Source organism: Hipposideros armiger, unplaced genomic scaffold (genome assembly GCF_001890085.2).
Source record: "Hipposideros armiger isolate ML-2016 unplaced genomic scaffold, ASM189008v1 scaffold_12, whole genome shotgun sequence".
Lineage (NCBI taxonomy): Eukaryota > Metazoa > Chordata > Mammalia > Chiroptera > Hipposideridae > Hipposideros > Hipposideros armiger.
In genome coordinates, this window is record NW_017731362.1 from 1391044 (window position 1) to 1412499 (window position 21456).

General features: G+C 38.4%; 1 protein-coding gene across 1 annotated transcript in view; it reads right to left on the reverse strand.

Annotated features, from left to right (window-relative positions):
• FBN1 (fibrillin 1) overlaps positions 1-21456 on the reverse strand; it is a 212923-nt gene that overhangs the window by 178367 nt on the left and 13100 nt on the right. The window contains exons 2-3 of the mRNA XM_019664564.1: positions 11179-11274; positions 7411-7506 (exon numbers count right to left, since the gene is read on the reverse strand). Of these exons, the coding sequence (XP_019520109.1) occupies positions 7411-7506; positions 11179-11274 (192 nt within the window). The remainder of the gene's footprint in view (positions 1-7410; positions 7507-11178; positions 11275-21456) is intronic.

Genomic DNA, 21456 nt, shown 5'->3' on the forward strand with positions numbered 1-21456 from the left:
TTTAAAATATCTAACTAGAATATGAAGAAGTTATCACAGAGATGTCAAATGACTTTAAAAATGACTGTCAAAATAATCAGAATCCAGGTCTTTAGCATAAGGGTGTTAAAGGTGTTAAGGAAGAAAGAGGGGAATCTAAAATTAATGGATTTGGAAGTGCTGGATTAAACTAAGTAAAAACAGTTGCCTTCCTGCAGGACTCCCAAGAGCTAATATGCTAATACCCCCAGTGCCTCTCCAAGAAAGCGACATGGTACAGAGTTTCCAAAATGCTATTGAGCATGGAAACTTCCTTTCATGGAATCCCTATAGGACTAATGTTCTGCAAAAAGTGCTTTGGCACATCATCTGGACCACAAAGCCCCATATATTTGTTCAGTATACATTCATAAACCAAAAACAGCACAGGCTCTCTAGAGGCCATAACTGCTAGGGAACATAAATACTAAGCATTCTCAGGGACTCTAAATTGAGCATGTAAAATTGGTAAGGGTCTCCAGACTGCTATCCTTAGGATTAAGTTAAACCGTTTCAGAAATAGACCAGTCCACCCACTAATTTATATACACAAAGGAGAATTTTTTAAATCCCTGAACCCTGTCTCATAGAGACATTGTGCAGAAGCGCAGTGCAGTAGAATAGAAGGGTACCACAGGGAGATTAGAAATGCATCCTCCCTTCTTTGGAGTGAAGCAAGCTGACGTCATGCCTCCTTCTCTTTCCCATAGCAGGTCTCTGATGACTGAGAATGCTGGCATAGCAAGGACCTTCCGAGGGCGAATGCGCTCTCCCTTTTCCTCTGGCCGGTTCTAGCCTCTGTACTGTTTTTTCTCTTCACCTGGAGTACTTTCCCTCATCTACTCTGCCTGGCTAAATCTTTGCCCTGTTTCGTTAACTATTTCATACATGCATTTCCATCTTTCCAAAAATAATTTTAAGGGCCTGATAACAAGAACCACATACTTCTTTCTGATTCCATCATCGTGCCTAGCTCAGGGTAAAGCCTTTATGAAATATTTGCTGTAGTTGTTATATCTAATTGGCACGACTGCAAGAGATTTTGCTTATCACTTACATTTGAACAAAATTCCACTTAGATATCCTGAGAAATTAGACTCTAATTGGAGGCCCCTGGTCCTGTGTTGCTGTTGCTGTTGTTTTAATTGGTTTACTTTTTAATGTCAACACAGGCTGACTTCTTAAAAGATGCTGCTTTCTTAAAAGTTGAAGAAGCAGCAGGAAGAGAGGAAATTGGACCCCTAATAGACATCTTAGGTGAAGTGTTGATGTCACTAGAAGCAAAGTTCTAGAGCTGTGCTGGCCGAGACGGTAGTCACTAGTCACGTGCGGCTATCAGCTGGCCCAAATTAAGATGTGGCGTAATATATGCACTGCTGTTCAAAAATTTAGTGTAGAAAAGAGAATGCAAAATATCTCATTAACAATTTTTTTAATTAAAATTTATTGGGTGACAATGGTTAGTAAAATGACATAAGTTTTTCAAGTGTACAATTCTATAATACATCATCTATATATCACATTGTGTCCTGAGCATCTATTGAAATAAAACTTTTGGATATTTTAGGTTAAATAAAATATATTCCTAAAATTAATCTTATCTTTCTTTTTCATTTTTCATGTAGTTACTAAAAAAGTTTAAATTATCTATGTGGCTCACATTATATTTCTATTGGTCAGTGCTGCTCTGGTGTTTTGATCACCCAAGACTAAAAAGTGGTCCAAATATTAAATGTGGCTACTATTTATATTTTTTAATAAAAACCATTATAAAAACTATTCATCTTTTTTAAAGTTTATGAGAGCCCCCCCAAAAAAGAAAAAAAGCAGTAAAGTTGAAAGCTGACTATCTTTGAAGATGAAACCATAATACCAAATCTCATATCAAATTTAATAGCTGTTTTAAATAATTCGCTTTGCTAATATAAGAGGATGCTACAACATTTCTGTTGAAGCACCAAGATAACAGATATCACACCCTAAATCAAACGTGCCACTTTGATCAGAATTTGCAAAAGAAGTGATGACAGTCTGGTCACAGGGGTTTGAAACTCTCATGCATATCAGGAGTACCCAAGTGTCCAAGGTGGGAAGAGACGGGAAGGAGGCTGCCGACGGGGGGCTGCAACTGGCTGAAACCAGTTTATGATGACAAGTCATGAGAGAGGCTTCAAGAACATTGCTCAGACTACATGATATGTATCTGCTGCAGTTTGGAGGACACTGGGGACTGTCTAAGGCATAAAAACTGGCTGGCCACATACTCGGACATGGTTCAAGAGAGAGGCTGCTACTGTCGAAGTTGGTTTTTACTCCGGAAATTTATCATGGCAAAAAAAGCATGAGTGTTTCCTGCCAACTAGTCGTGGGCGATGGCAAGGGAAAACTGATGTGGAGGGGGCTTAGGTCCTTTCTCAGAGGGCTGCCTGGAGCAGCAAAGGGGCCTCAAATGGCTGGAAGTAACAATGGACAAAAGGAAATATAAACAACCAATAAGAACTTAGCCATCTTCATACACATTAAGGAACCCACATGGGAGAAATTCTGAAAGCGCCCAGAAAATTTCATCCACCAACAGAGGAAAAACTAGCCCACTGAGTGGGCTGACAGTGAGTGAGAGACAAAAACGAAACAGTTTCATGACTGTATCCCACCAGTCCTGCTTGTGCCTATCAGGCATGGCAGCCTCGAGAGGCATGGTTGCATATGTTCCCTACGTGCATACGGTTACTCAACCACAAAAACTGAATGTCTGTGTCAACAGATGTATTTCCTGGAACTATTCTAGGAAAATCAAGTTTATTCAATGATCCACCAACTGCCAAATGTTGCAATACCACTTTAGATGCATGGTAACATTTAGGGCATTCTGCCTCTGCTATCTACACATTGGTATTTACTTTCCATTTAGACTAAAGACCAAAAATGAGGCTCACCGAGGGCTTGAACATATTTCAGTAATAACAGTTTATTGCTTGTTACCTTTAAGGAAAAAAAAACATGCATATTTCATAGAGCTCTGCCTTCCAAAAGCACTTTGAGAATGTGAGTTGGCCTGTGCCATTTTTCTCTGGGAACTTTAATAATAGCCACCTAAAACTTAAAATTATGTAAAATTAGTGTCAGAAATTCTCTGTAAAAGAGAGAGAGAGAGAGAGAGAGAGAGAGAGAGAGAGAGAGTATCTACATCAATGCAAAGTACCAGTGGGGGGCAAAGCATGAGAAAATCAGCTCCTGGTTCCATGAAGCATTCTAGACAAACCTTTGAGAGAAGGTCATGTCTCCACTTTGTTTTTATGAGGTACACGTATCCAAAATGCACTACCTGGTTATTATGTGTTTGGATCATTATAGTATGTTAATCCTTTCCATTCATTAGACACAATGCAGATGCTGCTTTCCTGCATTTACCAAATAAATGCTAATCAATTGCTTTCAGGATCTTTTCTTGAAAATTGTTCAATGAAATTGTTAAAAAATAAAGATCTCTGTGCAAAATCATCATTTTTGTATCATCAGAAAAGTTAAGTTATAAGGAAGGATACTAGTGTTTCTTAAACACCAACTATACCAACTGCCCATATGAGTATGCAGTGGAATTGCAACCAGCCTAGCTGTCCTCTGTTCTATTCTTCCAGTATTGTGCAAAAAATAAATTAAAAAACAGCTTTCCCAGCTCCATGAACACTGGAATTCTGTAGAGGAGGCGAGTATGATGAACGAAGACTTAGTTCCCCTTCCATCGTTCTGTTTTTCTGATGGAGTCAGAATTACCACCATACTTTCATTTTTGTTCTCCCCACATTTGCCCCCATTGTTTTATTTTCTTTAAGCTATCAGTTCAACAATGCTTTCCTCTAAACTTGTCTAGTAATAGCCATTAGAACAGCCAACAGACTTCCTTGATTTGGCAAAAATCCAAGTATTGTCTTCACAGTTTAGACTTGGGGAGGCATTTAACACTGAACAAATGAATCGGAATTTAGAAGAATCCATGTCCATGCTGACATTCACACGGCACATGGTGAGGCTCTCCAGATGGAGTAATGATAGAAGACTCTCTATTAGTATTTATGCTTCCAAAAGGCTTCATTCTCTGGTTCACATAAAGTTTGACACGAAAACATTAATCCAATTCCATGTGCTTTAACAGGCATGCAAGACCATTCTTTTCACTGCTTTTTATTCTTAGTCAATTTTTGACCCCAGACATCTAAGATTTGACTATCCACTGCAGTCATTAGAACTGACACGCTATTTTAGATTGCTTCTAAAAACTCGGATGCCTCCCAGAACGAGAAAAAGAAAAAGGTGACAGACTCATTTGAATGTACTGCTGACTCTGTAAAGGTGGTTCCCAATATGGCTTGAACAGTTGTAATATTATAGGAAAACTACATAACCTTCCATAGTAACTGCCCTAAATAATAATATTCATTTTGTGCATCTGCATTTAAGACTGTTGGTTCAGACCTTTAGCATCCATTTACATGTAGTGCAAACAGACAGGAATCACCCTCTCTCCACGAGGAGATTGGTGTCTCTCCAATATCAAAATCAATCAAACAGAGAAATACTCCCAAACCCTGCATTAGATACACCCAAGCAGTACACAAGATCCCTTCCCCTTGGCTTTATTATAAAATGATTTTAAAGTAACTTAGCTCAACTCTCCCAGGGAGAAAAAACGCCTACCTAGCCAACTTTCTTGATGGGCTATTTTTGAAATCTATTACTTCCACACTGAAACCCACAGTTCTAGGTTTCTTTTTATCATTTCTCAGAAAACTCTCTATGGTTAGTAACGACCCCTTCCCAGTGAAATCCAGGCACATCACAGTGATGCACAGTGATGATGTGTACAGGCTTATGAGCCAGACTGGGTTCAGAGTTTGATTACATCACTTACAAGCTTGGGCAAGCTATTTGACCTCGGTCTGCCTCTGTTTACGCCTCTATAAAATGGGACTCATTCTAGGACTTTTCTCCTAAGGTTGGTGCAAATCACCGAAGTAGAGTTTAGCACACTGCCTGGCACACTATAAGTGCCCAGTACACGTCACGTGCTATTACATTAAATGGCCGCTATGATTCTCATTTTTTCTTGACTCTTTGGAGAGCCTAACAACTGTCAAGCTATTTCTTGAACTCCTTTTTGCTTTTAGATTCTTTAGCTCAGTGCTCTCCTGGTTTTCTTGCCTCTCTTCATGTTTTCTCAGTGTCTCTTTTGTTCTCTTCTTCCCCAAGCCTATTCATCATTATCCCTCCCCACTTTCAAGTTCAGGTCTATCTCCATCATTCTTCTCATTTTCTTCATTATCTTGAGATGTCTCATCCACTCACATGATGCACTGTGTTTAATATAACAGCATTTAATGAGATTTTTAATGGTCTGCATTCTGAGGCAAGAAGGCAAGAGAAAGTGTAATTCCACACTTGTTGACAGTAACTATGGTAATACACAACTAGCTTGTGTTGTCATTGCCAAAACAGGCACTGACCTCATTTCAACACTAATAACAAATGCTAACGTACTGTACCTCTGAGCTTAGGCAATATAAGTTTTACTGGTTACTCAAGGCCCAAGCAGAAAGAAGGCAAAAATCACAGGGGTGAGGGTTGTGGCAGCAATCAGGATAACCACAAATGTAAATTTACAGAAAAGTTTTGTAAGAGGAAGAACAATGAAAGAAACTGAAGGTGTAAAAGAAAACACAAAGAGATTCAATCTTTGATAGAGAACGTAGCAGGAAGTGGCAAACTCAAGGGCTATGAAGCAAGCAAAATGAAAGAAGTAGGCAAGGTGTATTCACAGGGAGTGGTGGAGGCTGTGGCAAACCAGAGAATGCAACTAAAGGTATTCACACTCGGTTTTAAAATTAAACATTACAAGCCAAACAATGCTTTTCTTCCTCTGAGTGTGGAGAGACAGGAGATAGCGTCATTGTTACCTGCCCAATGAAGCTGACTAGCCAAGAATCTTTTTTTATTTTACTGGCTAAAAGCTGCAAGTAAGATGAATTTGCTTCATAATCTGACTGTATTTGTTGAATGAATGTTAAGATTCACAATTCAAGCATGAGTCCATTGTTTGTCTCCATCACAAACCAAACCACTATGTTCGTGGATTAAGATTCACTTATTGGCTTAACATGAACCAAATCCAGCCAGTATCACCTCCAATGCATATTTCACACTTTTATTGGGTCTCTGCGGTAGTTACAAGCATATAAAGTTCCACGATCTCCCAGGGACAAACATGCTTATCCTGTGAAATATTTGTAATTGACATTTTAAATGTTCCCTTCCATGTATATTACATCATGACAGGAAGTTTTTTGTTTGTTTGTTTGTTTGTTTGTTTATTGCCACCTGGTTTGAGTCAAAACACACCTTCTTTTCTACATATATTCAACATAAATTCAACATCTGCTACTCAATCTTTACTTCCCATCTTAGAACAAAAATACCTTTATACAACTTTAGATAAAAGTGATGATTGTAGTTTTAGAAAAGTTCTTGAGTATTTTTTTCAATGAATATTTTTCATGAGTTTCTTTTTCCGTATGAAATAAACCTTATAAACCTTCACTATAAAACTAGGAACAATGAGAAAACGGCTATGACTGTACAGACAAGGCGATCAAGAAAGCCATAGTTTAGGAGGTGTGGAAGGAACTTAAGACTATTACACATCGACATGGATTTCAATATCATATGTGCATTTATAGGTAGGCAAATCAAGTAGAACATTTATTTTTATGAGGAGCAGCAGTAAGCATTGGACTTGAAAACAGAAAACCCACATTCAGATGAGAGCTTGTGATTAGGTGTGCGACCTTCTCAGTGGGAAAGCGGGATGATCACATCCACACACTCCAGCAGGCTGCCGTGAATGCTGAATACGCCACACACATTGAAGCAGCAGACACTCAGCAGACACTCAATATTTCTACAGGGGATTTTGAATGCTGAGCTTGTATGTCACTACAGCCTCCAATGGGTCCTCATAGATCTGTAGGTATGTTTTTCTTCATTCTAAATTTTTCCCTTTCCATACCGATGTTTTGTTTGGAACCACTTCTCTAATTTACTAGGATAATAATGAGCTCAATCCTTACTTACTCTTATGGAAAATTCTCCTTTTTTTATCTCGATGCCAACTGGTACTCAGGCATATGCTCACTACTGAGTCCCAGGGTCCACTGGCAAGAATTACTGAATAACATGCATAGTCGTAGGGTCACTGTCTTGTCAGCCTAGGAACCTCCCCAGTGACAATTCGGAAAGCCCCTCGGAGTTCAGCAAATTCCTGAATCAGTTGCACACACGCAATGGGTGTTTCAATCAGTAATGGCTTTAGCCACCAGAAAATCTTTTTTAAAAAATTACCTCTTTCACACTGGGGTCCGGTAAAGCCGTAAGTGCACGCACATCGATTTGGGGCCACACACCTGCCTCCGTTGAGACAGCCGCTTTCACAGACAGCTGCAAAATAAGGAGAGAGATGGTGAGAGGCTTTCTGTGAGAGGAGATGCTACTGAGGTAACACAGTCTCCTGAAAATACAATAAAATATCTCAATAATCACCCTGCTATTTGTTTCAAGCAGTTGCTCTACAGTTCCAGCTCCTCAAATGACCCTCACTCAGCTCTTAGGTAAAACTGCCTGGACCAGGTGAGTTTGTATCTGTGTTAATGCTGACAGTTTCCTTCCGGGAAGCATCTGAGCAATGCTCTCAATTCTGCATCCACAATGGTGGTGTATAAAAGAATTACTGGATGGAAACTACATTTTAGCAAACTGACTCTTTTGCTTGTGATTTGTGTTTGATTTCCAAGGAGAAACATTGCCCTCTCTGCTGTCACCCTTTACAGAAATGCAGCATGTTAAATCACACAATTAACTGGAAATGACAAAACATTAATACTGACATTCAGTAATTTACGCACCGTAACGGAGGGCCCACTGAGGGTTATAACAGAATCTATGGAAACTATTGGTGAGATTAGTCCAGAGATGCTTAAGGGGGAGACGTTTTACTGTTAGAAAAGGCATTAAAGTAAGAGCTGAAAGCCCGTGCCCTGAACAGCTCTTCTCTGTACAATTTCCTGCAACTCTTTCATGCATGGCCTCTCTCTAGGCATCCACAGGTGGTGGGTTCTCCCTGCCAAATTTGCCAGTCCCACCCACTCTTCAAAGCTCAGCTCATTCCTTCATGAGGCTTCCCTAATACCTCCATTTAAATTAATTCCTCCTTCATATATTCCCCATGTGTTTTACGTGTACCCCTGTGGCAGCCATGGAGTTGAGCCACTCAGATCTCCCTCCAAGAGAACTTACAGTTAAGGACCTGAATTGGCTGACAGCCTTCAGCTGCTGCACCTTCTGAGCTGCTACAATGTTCACGCCAAGGACTCGCCCGGCTGCCACCACCCAATAACGAGGCACAGCGGGGTACCGGAGCCTGGATGTTTCTGCCCATCGTGAAGCTCTCTGATGGGCAGTCTTTGCTCTGGGCTCCCAGTCAACCCAGCCAAGGCTTTCTTGGAGCTGAACCTCAGGCTGAGGTTCCCTCTAAACGACTGTCCTTCCTTTCCAAAATCTTTGCACAGGGGCCAGACTTCCACTGAGGTCCGAGGGCCCACCCCCCTTACTCCTGCTTCCGCTCCCCTTTAGTGTTCACAGGACTTTCCCCGCTAAATCTCTGTGCATCCTAATGGTGTCTTGGCATCTGGCTGGCATCAGAACACTTAAATAACCCAAAAGCTTTAAATAACCCAATAGCCAAAAATTATGGCAGAAGTCCTTTTTCATCAAAAAATTAGAGAGGTTTATATATATACTGTTCTGACCAGCCTCTTAATTCATAGGCAAGGGAGAATGAAGAGATTTTTAAGCAGATAAGAGATTTTCAGATTGCTTAAGCCAGCCTTCCATTTTACAGATTAGGAAACCGACGTCTAGGAAAGGTTCTTCTAATTCTGCATGTGTTAACTGAACACCTGTTGTGTGCCAGGTGCTGGGCTAAACTTACACTCTCTCAGGGGCGCCAAAGGGAGCAGGAGAGACGCACAGCAGCAGCTCCTAATTCTCCTTCCCAGAATGCCTCTGCATCATTCCCAGGTCACCTTCTCTGTAGCCATGGCCTTGGTACTAGTTTCCTTCTTCCTGTTTCTTCCCCCTCTAGTTTGACCTTCACACTGTGGCCACAGAGATATTTCTCACTGGAAACCCTTGTAAGTAAAGGGTATATGGCCAGTGTTTCAAGCATTAAATGCAAGGGCTGTGAAGTCCGGCTGCTTGGGTTCCAGTTCCAACTTTGCCAGTTACTCCCTGTAGAGCCTTAGACAAGCTACTGAAGTCTCTGTACCCCAGTTTGCTTATCTGTTAGAAGGTAATCAAGGCATGGCGCACAAAGGGATCTTGTTATAGTAAATGAATTAATGCATGTAAAGTGTTTGAAAATGTGCCTAGCATTAGTAGGCATACAGCAAATAATTCAATAAATGAACGCTGTAGTTCTGGTTGTTGGGTGTTGTTATCTCACTCTCTGACTCTACTTTAGACAAACATATGGTAGGCATAAAGGCCCTCAAAACCTGGCCCATGACTTCCATTCTGACCTTATGTCCTTTCCCATCACTTTCCTCAGCACTGGAGCTCTAGCAATGCCAAAGCACCTGCTACATTTGACATCCCATGTATGTCATTGTTCCACTGCTTTGGCCCATGATGGCCATCTGCCTAGATGGTCCATCTCCCATTGGCTCATCTGACAAGTCAACTCCTATCCATCAACTCCTATCCATCCCTCAAAACTCAGCTCAAGGGTCTCCCACACCAAGGAGGCTATCCTGCCTCTCTTTTCTCCGTGCTACTGCTATGGGCTGAACAAACCTCATTCGTTATTCTTACCACACTGCAGTGTGTGGACAGTCACCAGGGCATTATGTAAATTTTGGTTTACTTATGGTAACATTTTTAATCAAAGCAAATATATATATACAGAGGTGGTGAACCAAAAAAAAAATGTATACACATTTTAAGAAAGGAAAACCTGTATTAACATTACGCTGATGGTAACTACTTTAAGTACTTCTTTAATTGTGGAAGTCCAATGTGACTTGTATTCATCTTTTGTTATTGATATATATTAAGTATTACCATTTTAATACAGTTTTTTCCTTTCTTAAAATGCGTACCATTTTGGGGGGCACTATACACACATACATACACACACACAAATGGCAAAAATTGGAAATGTGAATAAATGTTCATCATTAAAAATTCATTAAATGAACTATAAAACATCCACATAATGGAGTATTATGTAACCAGACCATTAAAATGTATTTTAAAATGTTTAATAACAGAACACCCTTCTAATAAAATATTAAGTGAAAAAATAGTATGAAAAAGTATGCATATGATATATGCCAGATATGCACTAAAAGACTAGAAAGTAATATGTGGAATTGATGGGGCTATGGATAATTTTTTTTTGAACTTTTCCAAATTTTCTTCAGGGTAAATATATTTATCTTGGTAATAAAAATAAAATTTTCAAAGGGAATTTTTATCTTCTGCAAAGCACAGGGACTGAGAGAGTAGTCACAAAATAGTGTCCATGAATGAACCAACAAAACGAACACCATGTGTTAACAAATTATAGTAATGGAAGCTAGAATGGGAAACTAGAGAGGTGCAGATTCCATTAATCAAAAGAAAGGACATGTTTGGGGAGAAAGGTAAGGTTGAGTTTTAAAACACTTTATTTGAGATGCTTCTTGAAAATTCAGGTGGAGACGTTCAGCGATCAAAAGGAAAGTATACAGCTGGAATGAACAAGACTTCCGTACCTTCGGTGGTGATGGTAAATCAAAGGGATGAGGTATGTCGGGTGGTGAGGACAAAGGAGAGGAAAATTAATCCAACAACACATTCCCAAAGTTCCTGTCAATACTTGGTGTTAAGTGTGTTGGATAAATGATCTGTTCACTTGTAGGAGTCACTGGCCATCTGTAAAAATGCCATGTCCCAAGTAATCAAAGAAACTCTAACAGCATTTATTCCCATATTCTTTTGGTCTACATTACTGTCTACGTATTTGTCTACATAGATTAACATCTAGAATTTTTATAAATACGCTTTACTTACGTTGTCCACAGTGAGTCCCAATGTATCCTTTCTGACATATACAGTGATCATCGCTGCAGCTACCTCCATTCATACAGCGAATATTACAGTGTTGGACTTGAAAAGGGAAAAAAAAACAAGAATGATTTAATCTTGCAATTTCAGCACACAGATTACAATAGTTCACAGGAGTTGATGTGTAGTGATTTAAAGAGAAAATAAAATGATTTGTCAAAATACATATATTTATGCAGAAATAACCTAATTGACAATACTAAAAAGCTTATCTGTTATGTGTATAAAATCATTCTCAAAGCAATTCCCCTTAAGATCAGGAACAAGACAAGACTGTCCACTCTCTCCACTTTTATTCAACATAGTTCTGGAAGTTCTAGCCACAGCAATCAGACAAGTAAAAGAAATAAAAGGCATCCAAATAGATAAGGAGGAAGTAAAATTGTCATTATATGCAGATGACATGCTACTATACATAGAGAACCCCAAAGACTACACCAAAAAAACACTGGAATTGATAAATGAATTCAGCAAGGTAGCAGGATACAAAATCAATATTCAGAAATCAGCTGCAATTGTATACACCAATAACAAACTATCAGAAGGAAAAATTAAGAAAATAGTCCCATTTACTGTTGCTTCAAGAACTATAAAATACTTAGGAATAAATTTAACCAAAGAAGTTAAAGACCTGTACTTAGAAAATTATAAGACACTGAAGAGAGAAGTTAAAGAAGATACAAATAAATGGAAACACCTACCATGCTCATGGATAGGAAGAATTAATATAGTTAAAATGTCCATACTGCTTAAAGCAATATATAGATTCAAAGCAATTCCTATCAAACTACCAAGGGCATTTTTCACAGAATAGAAAACGTAATCCTAAAATTCATATGGAACCATAAAAGACTCCGAATAGCCATGGCAATCCTGAGAAATAAGAACAAAGTTGGGGGTATCACGCTACAGACATCAAATTATACTACAAGTCTACAGTAATGAAAACAGTATGGTACTGGCATAAAAACAGGCACATAGATCAATGGAACAGAATAGAGAGCCCAGAAATAAATCCATTCATATATGGACAGTTAATCTATGACAACGGAAGCAAGAATTTACATTGGGGTAAAGATAGTCTATTTAATAAATGGTGCTGGGAAAATTGGACTGACATATGCAAAAAAATGAAACTGGACCACCTCCTTATGCCATATACAAGAACAAATTCAAAATGGATTAAAGACTTAAATGTAAGACCTGAAACCATAGAACTCCTAGAAGAAAATATAGGAAGCAAATTTGCAGACATTACCCTGAGCAATATTTTTACTGATACATCCCCGTGGGCAAGGGAAGTAAAAGAAAAAATGAACATATGGGATTACATCAAACTTAAAAGTTTTTTCACAGCAAAGGAAACAATCAATAAAACAAAAGGAAGCCTACTGAATGGGAGAAGATATTTGTCAATGATATATCCGATAAGGGGTTAATATCCAAAATTTATAAAACACTCATGCAACTCAACACCAAAAAAACAAACAACCCAATTAAAAAATGGGCAGAAGATATGAAGAGACATTTCTCTAAAGAGAACATACAGATGCCCAACAGACATATGAAAAAATGTTCAACCTCACTAATCATTAGAGAAATGCAAATAAAAACCACAATGAGATACCACCTCACTCCAGTCAGAATGGCTATCATCAATAAATCAACAAACAAGTGCTGGCGAGGTTGTGGAGAAAAGGGAACCCTGGTGCACTGTTGGTGGGACTGCAGACTAGTGCAGCCATTATGAAAATCAGTATGGAGGTATCTCAAAAAACTGGAAATGGAACTACCTTATGACCCAGCAATTCCACTCTTAGGTATTTATCCAGAGAAACCCAAGACACTAATTCAAAAAATATATGCACCCCTATGTTCATTGCAGCGCTAGTCACAATAGCCAAGACTTGGAAACAACTGAAATGCCCATCGGTAGATGACTGGATCAAGAAACTGTGGTTCATTTATACAAAGGAGTATTTATTACTCAGCTATAAAGAGGAATGAAATCGTACCATTTCCAATGATATAGATGGACCTAGAGAACATCATGCTAAGTGAAATAAGTCAGATGGAGAAAGACAAATACCATATGATCTCACTTATATGTGGATTCTAAAGAACTGAATAAATGAGCGATGTAAACAGAAATAGTCTCAGAGACACAGAGGAAAAACTGAAGGTTGCCAGCTGGGAGGGGGGGTGGGGAGAAGGGGAAGGGATGAGACAACATAAATTGGTAACTACAATATTGCCACAGGGATATGAAAGACAGTTTGGGGAGTATAATCAATAATGTTGTAAATATTTTTTAGGGAGCCAGAGGGACTCATGTCTTGTTAGGGAGGCCAATTCATGGACGGTGTAGAGGCTTGACCATTGCACTGTACACCTGAAGCTGCCATTGAATAATATTGTATGTAAACTAAGATTTGATTTATATGTGGTTACAGGATGTGAAGTACAGTGAGGGGAGTGGAGTCGATGGAATTGTGATACATATGTATGATATCGGGGGAGGGGGCAGTTAGTTGGGGGAGAGGGGGTGGTCACTTTGTGAGGGGTGAAAATTATAACTATTGCATTGTTTTGTGCACCCAAAACTAACAATAAGCAATTGATTAATTAGTTTTTAAAAAATGAATTAAAAAAATTCACAATGCAATGTAATTTTGCTTCTTTGATATTTACTCTAATGGTGCTACATGACTTCCGTAATTTAGCAGAATTTAAACACTCAAAATCATTTCTGTAATTTATACCAAGAAAATAGTGCTTTGAATAACCTATGAGATAAGGTTGCCACAGCAATAATTTTTCTGTTAAAAGATTTAAAGTCCCAGGTATGTGGCCAGAGAAACAGTCAGAGTGACAAATTCCAAGAAACGTTGTTGAAAGAAATTTTGGAGGTAACAAAAAGAATTAAAAAAAAATACCTACAGTGGCATTTAGTAACAATACTGCTTGATAATGGAGACAGCTGGACTTGGCTCAGAAAGAACTGCTTGTTTAAACTGTAACCTTAAACCAAATAAGACCCACAGTGTTTGAAATTCACTCTTTATCACATTGTCACCTACAGAAGTGTGGACTTTAGGTCCCAGGACCGAAGGACCATGGGTATGCAAGCAGGCAAGCAGACCTGAGACCAGGAGACACTCAAATGAAGCTGAAGTAAAAGATGCGTAGGAGAGAGAGTGACAGCATGGCATGGGCTCTTATTTCTCTAGTGGTTAGGCTGTCTCTGTTTCAGTAATTCAGGCATGCTAATGCCACTCTCAAAATCCCAGGCTGTTCCTTAATCCTCCAGAAACAGTAACTACCCTACTTGGAGAAAACTGAAGACTTGATAGAATTCATCATTAACCCAGATTGACACATCCCTATGCAAGGAGGCCAGAATCAGGCATGGGAAGTTTGGCTCACTCAGCCCTGTCCTCCAAGCTGTGGGAATAAATTCCTAGAGAAAAAAGGCTCAACAATTTTATGTAAGGAGAAGAGAATCCCTTCTTCTGTGCAAGAGCAGAAATCAGCTGCTTATGAGGTGTGATCAAACAATACGGCGAATGTTTAAATAAAAAAAAATTATTACAGTAAAAGACATATTGCCATTAATCCCCCCCCCCAAAAATACTCCCCCTCGCTTGGAACAAACTTATCCCATCATTCTTGCCACTTGCTGAAACAGTTTTGGAAGTCCTCTTTCGAGAGTGTTTTTAGTTGCACTGTTGTGGCTGCCTCGGTGTCCTGAATTATTTTGACTTTGGGGAAGAGCCAGAAGTCACATGGTGCCAGACCCAGTGAGTAAGGTGGATGAGGACATACTGTAATATTTTTATTTGACAGAAATTGCCACATACCAGAAGTGATGTGTGACACGGAGCGTTGTCATGATGGAGGATGATTTATAGCACACTTTAAAACACACCTTCTCTCAACCGTAGCTCACACTCAACTGACTGCACTGAACAAGTTGAAACTAGTCACACACTGTTACTAAGGTTCCATGTGCCACTTCCCATATTGAAGATCCCTGCCTTTCCATTGGATGGAACTCAACAGCAGCATTCACTGTATTTTGTGATAACCAGGGAAAGGATCCATGTCACACATCGCTTCTGGTGTGGCAATTTCTGTCAAATAAAAACATTACGGTGTGTCCTCATCCACCTTATTCACTGGATCTGGCACCGTGTGACTTCTGGCTCTTCCCCAAAGTCAAAATGACCATGAAAGGTAAACATTTTGAATCGATTCAGGACATCAAGGCAGCACAACTAAAGACACTCACAAAAGAGGACTTCCAGAATTGCTTCAGAAAGTGGCATGAATGATGGGATAAGTGTGCTTGAAATGAGGGGGAGCATCTTGAGGGGGGTTAATGGCAATATGTCTTTTACTGTAATAATTTATTTTTTTTATTTAAACATTCACTGTAGGTTTTTATCACGCCTCATATATTTAGTCTTCTGCTCAGTATTCCTGGAAATGGGGCCCAAATCTTCTCCCAGGAAAAGAGAGAAGACTCCTCCAGCAGCCACCTTCGTTATCACCCCTTGGTAGCATGCTCAGTACAGTATCAAAAAGTAGCTGATGACTTCAGGAGAAAGGACTCCATTTTCATAAGGAGTTACACAAATCAGCAAGACAACAGGTTCCAGAACTCAATATTTACTATGCCCTCATAGAGTACCAAAGAGTTAAGTCAAGTTGAAAGTGATGCACCTTTGTAAGAACATGTCACAAACTTATTGAAATACCATCAAGGGCCCCTATCTCTACTGTATTAAGAGTGACCTCCATCTCTCAGCATTCAAAGCCCTCCTCAGGATGCCTCCACGGGCCTTTTAGCACTCCTTTGCAATCTCCTAATACATCCTACGACAGTCCCAGATCTACTTATCAGTCCTTCATTCACTCACTCAATAAATGTTTCTGAGAGCCTACTATGTTCCATACAAAATGCCAGGCACTTTGTGGTAGTCTCTTCATGGGATCTCTTTAACCTGTCTCTTTGTCTCTTTGCCCCTAACTCTCAACCCCCAGCATATACTACACACACAGTTCTCACCAAATACTGAGACCCTACCTGTCTCCAAGACCCATTGCAAACGTCTTTTCCTTCCTTTGATCTTTTCTGATCTCTGTACTGTCCTCCCTCCCCAACTAGATATGAGCCCTGTTTCCTCTGCCTCCAGAGTACTTCATACTTCTCTTTTGAAACGTATATTAATCATATATATAATTGAACCTATTTTTTCAAGTCGTTTCTCCTATCCCCAGCCCATTCGTCTAAAAGCTCCTTGAAAGTGGGGAGAATCGTGATTACTAGTTATATCCCCATCAAGGCTCAGAGCAGCCCATGCCATTTGTAGGTGCTGTATAAAACTTTCCTCAATTAATATCTACTTGCTTAAATCACGCTACCTGATAATGATAGCAAGAGCTATGCTCAAAACCTAAGGCTGAGAAGTTGCCCACTGTGTGCCCTAAGCACTTATATATCCCCAAGTAGGTTGCTATTAAAAATGTTTTTATCTTCATTTCCCCATGTATAAAAGCAGAAATAACTCCTTTGTTGGAGCATTGTTATAGAAGTCAAGCAACCCAGGAAACTGATTGAAACAGACTGTTATTTTAGGCTCCTATGGTTCTATCAAAATACCTCGACCAAAATGCTTTTTAACTAAAAAAGTCTTTGCAAGTGTATAAAAGAAATGATCTGGTGAAAAATTTGGATAATATTCTAAGTAGGTCAGGAAAAGATGTATAGTTGCTTTAAAATTTGAAGTTAAACTTAGCTTCATCCTATCTTAGCAAAACAGTGAGAATTGGGAAAAGGACAGGAAATGATGTCATCTGTCAAGCAGCATAGGAACTCAACCCGCAAACTGATTTCAATTAAAGTGGTTCATGCCAAAAGCTAATTTCCATTCCCACATGAGCAACAAAGCCATTTAGCTACGTTGAGATAAAAAAAGCTAACAGTAGTTTTAATAGTGACTTTACATTATTTGTTCAAATTGAAAAGTAGAATGAATTCTTCTTTCCGGGAAGAATGATAAGTTTACATTTCAATTCAATATAATAAAAACCTCCTCATATGCTTTTACTTTTTTTCTCCCCTTTCAAGTGAGCCTTTTCTAGCATAAAAATATTCTTTCTCCTTTAAAAAAATAAACCACTTGGTCAGACTTGTGAAACAATAGAGCACGGTTAGTCCAGTGGTCCAAATAAACCAATGAACCATGAGTCTCTGGGGCCATGGGAGCAAGCTCACCAGCAGATAATAGGCTCGTAATCACCTGCTTTGCCACAAACACGTTTACCAAATAAACTCTGCATTCTTTGTGAGTCTTTGATCTTTAGGAGAGAGCAAGCGCTCAGGATTTCTTTGGGGAACTAAAGGAACTAGATATGTAGCTTCACTACACAGCAGGAACAGTTTAGTTAGTATATATACAAAAATTGGTTTTATTTTTTATTGAGTTCTGCCATTGATGCATATTCTAAATTTACTCTGATGTGAACAAGAATTCCAGATGTCTAGCTATTTGGAGACCAAGCTCTATGTCTCTAGAAAAAGCCAACAGAAAAATAAGAGCTCTAGTTAAACCCATAAAGATGCTCTAAATTTATTGGATGCTCTAGATACTTCAAATCAGAATATATTCCTAAACTCAATCTGTGTTAAGATTTTACCAGAAACTGAAAATACTAGGGGAGTCCAAGTGTCACTGTGTAGGTAGGCCTGTGCTGCCCCGTGAGGTTTATGGGACCCGAGTGAAGATGGGAAGACGGCCTCAAAGGATTTCAAGTAAGGCTCAGTATCCTAGACTAACAGAAAATGTTGTCATTAACCTGATCCATGTAGGATCCCAAATGAACATTATGTTGGTTCCAAAAGATGTCAGTCAGTCATTTCAGTCATTCCATCACTTACTGAATGCCTTCCATTAGACAGGCATAAGGAAGAGTAAAAGAAACTTTGTGTAGACTGTAGCCCAGTACAAATTAATTTTGAAAACAATCAATCAGAAGAGAACAATGTGAGCAGATACTGGAATAAGAGAGATGCAGGGCTGGCACTTAGTTCTAAATACCTCAGGTAATGATTTTCTTTGTGATGCATTAGGTTGGGAATCATTCTGAAGACCAGCCATGATCTTGGCAGGCACAAGGGGCAGAAAGAACATTGTGAGCAATTTGCAAATAAGCATCTGCATGGTATATAAAAGACATGAAAAGACATTTCATTCAAGAAGATATACAGATGAGAAATAAGCACATTGTGAGCAATTTGCAAATAAGCATCTGTATGGTAAAGACCAGCCATGATCTTGGCAGGCACAAGGAGCAGAAAGAAGATTGTGAGTAATTTGCAAATAAGCATCTGTATGGTATGCAGGTGATTTTAATTTAGGAACTAGGAAAAGCACAAGACAAACAACTTAAACAACTAGGCTGACTTCTGGACTCTACACCTGAGACAACAGTCCAGAGAGGCAACAAAGAGTCACAGCAGGATAAAAACAACCTTCACTGGGAGAAATAACAGCAATGACATTTTCTTTAAGTGCATAAAAATCCTGTGGTGCCTAAAGACACACCACTTAAAAGAGCAATTTCACTAAAGTATCTAAAACAAACAAACAAACAAAAAAAAAACCTAGCAGAGCTGGAAAAGGTCCAGAGAAAGGCAAATTATATGATAGCAGTAATAAAGAAACTTCCATAAAGGGCAGACTAGAAAGCAAAGAATTCAGTTGTTTCTATGGACCAGTCAGCAAATACCACCCACCCTTCACCTCCCTGTCCATAAAAATCGCACACTTCCCTGAAAAACCTTTCAAAGGGTCACTTTTTCCAGACTAGCTACAGCACCACCTACCTTCCCATCTTCAGAGTGTCCTTACACTTTCAGTATGTGGTTGCACCATACTCATTCAACTCACTACACACTGCTCTAGAATTATTCCCCTGGCCTTCTTACTCCCTTGGAGGTTGGATTTGTGTTGAGAGTACAAGCAATCCAATTCTCACTGAACTGAAAATGATAAAATTTTATCAAAACATAGGGAGTTCCACATAGTAAAGATGTCAAATCCACAAATTGGCATATAGGTTTAACATAATTCCCATCAAAATCCTAGAAATGTTTTTTGTAGATAGGCAATATTAATCTAAAATTTATATGGAAAGGCAAAGGAACTAGACTAGTTAAAATAATTTTTAAAAAGAATAAAGTGAAAGGAATTAATCTATTCAATTTTCAAGACCTCATATAGCTGCAGCAATCAATACTGAATGATATTGGAGAAGGGACAAAGAGATTAATCAATGGAATAAAACAGAGAACCCAGAAACAGGTCTGCATAAAAATCTCCAAATGATTTTTGACAAAAGCACAAAAGTAATTCAATGGACAAAGGATAGTCTTTTCAAAAATAAAAGTTGTTGGAGAAATTGGATATCTGTAGGTATCAATTGACCCTAGGCCTCAATCTCACATCTTATACATAAAGGAAGTCAACATGCATCACAGATGCAAATGTAAAATAAAAAATTACATAACATTTCAAAAAAATTGGAGAAAATCTTCAAGATCTAAGTCTAGGCAAAGAGTTCTTAGACTTGACACCAAAAGTATGATCCATTAAAGGAAAAATTGATAAACTAGACTTCATCAAACTTAAAAACTTTTGCTCTGTGAAAGACAGAAGATAAAAAAAGCAGGCTACAGAGTGAAGGAAAAGTTTGCAAATCACATATCTGACAAAGGACTAGTACTTAAAATATATAAAGAATTCTCAAAATAGTGAAATAGCAAACAATCCAATTAGAATGTAGGCAAAAGACATGAAAAGACATTTCACTCAAGAAGATATACAGATGATAAATAAGCACATGAAAAAATGTTCAACATCATAGGCCAGTAGGAAAATGGAAATTAAAACTACAATGAGATAATTCTATATACCTATCAAAATAGCTAAAATTAAAAACAGTGACAACACCAAAAACTAGTGAGGATGCAGAGAAACTAGGTCATTCATAGATTTCTGGTGAGAATCTAAAATGGTACAGCCACTCCAAAAATAGTCTGGCAGTTTCTTAAAAAGCTAAATACGCAATTAACATACAACCCAGCAATTGCATTCCTGAGCATTTATCCCAGAGAAATGAAAATTTATGTTCACACAAAAACCTGTACATGAATATTCACAGCAGCTCTGTTTGAATAACTAGAAAACTGTAAATAACCCAGGCTTCCTTCAATTGGGTGAATGGCTAAAGAAACTGGTACATGCATAGTATGTGATTCTACTCAGCAATAAAAGGGAACAAACTATTGATACATACAACAACCATAATGAATCTGCAGAGAATTATGCTGAATGAAAAACAACAATCCCAAAAGGTTACTACTATGTTATTCGACTTATGTAATATTATCGAAATGACAAAATTATAGACATGAAGAATAGCTTAGTGGCTATCAGGATTAAGGAGCACATAAAGGCAGGAGGAAATGACTATGAGAGAATTACATCAAGAATCCTCGTGGTGATGAAAATGTTCTATATTTTGACTATCAATCGCAGTATTCTGGTTTTGATATTGTACTAGTTTCACAAAATATTAACATGGGGCAAACTGGGTAAAAGGTACCCTGGAAGTCTATGCATTTATTTTTTTACAATGGAATGTGAATCTATAATTATCTCAAAATAAGAAATTTAATTTTTAAATTCCTTTAAACAAAAATAAAAACAAAACAGATGAGCTTGAAATGGATCTCCAAATTCTAAAATATAAAATTTAGAGTACTTCTTTTATAATAATATATGATATATTAGTTAAGAAGATAATCTATTTTATATTTATATATATTTAAGAGGAGTTTGAGTTGATTGATGGATTAGTCAACCATGACAGGTCTTGATGAGAATTAGGATTGCTCAGGATCCATCTCTAGCCTCAGAGATTGATATAGTCAGAAATCTATATATTTTAGATATAAAATAAATATCTAATAGTGTTGTCCTAATAGTGCTGTAATTAGAGTCCAGAAAACCCACTGTTTTGACCCTGTCTAGCCAATCTTATCTTTTTTCCGTGGTACCTCAATGACCAGTGGCAAGACTCCCAATAGATTAGGGGAAGCCCCATCCTCTTGGCGTCCAAAGGAATTGCTGACCGGCAGTTGGGATCTTCTGGAAA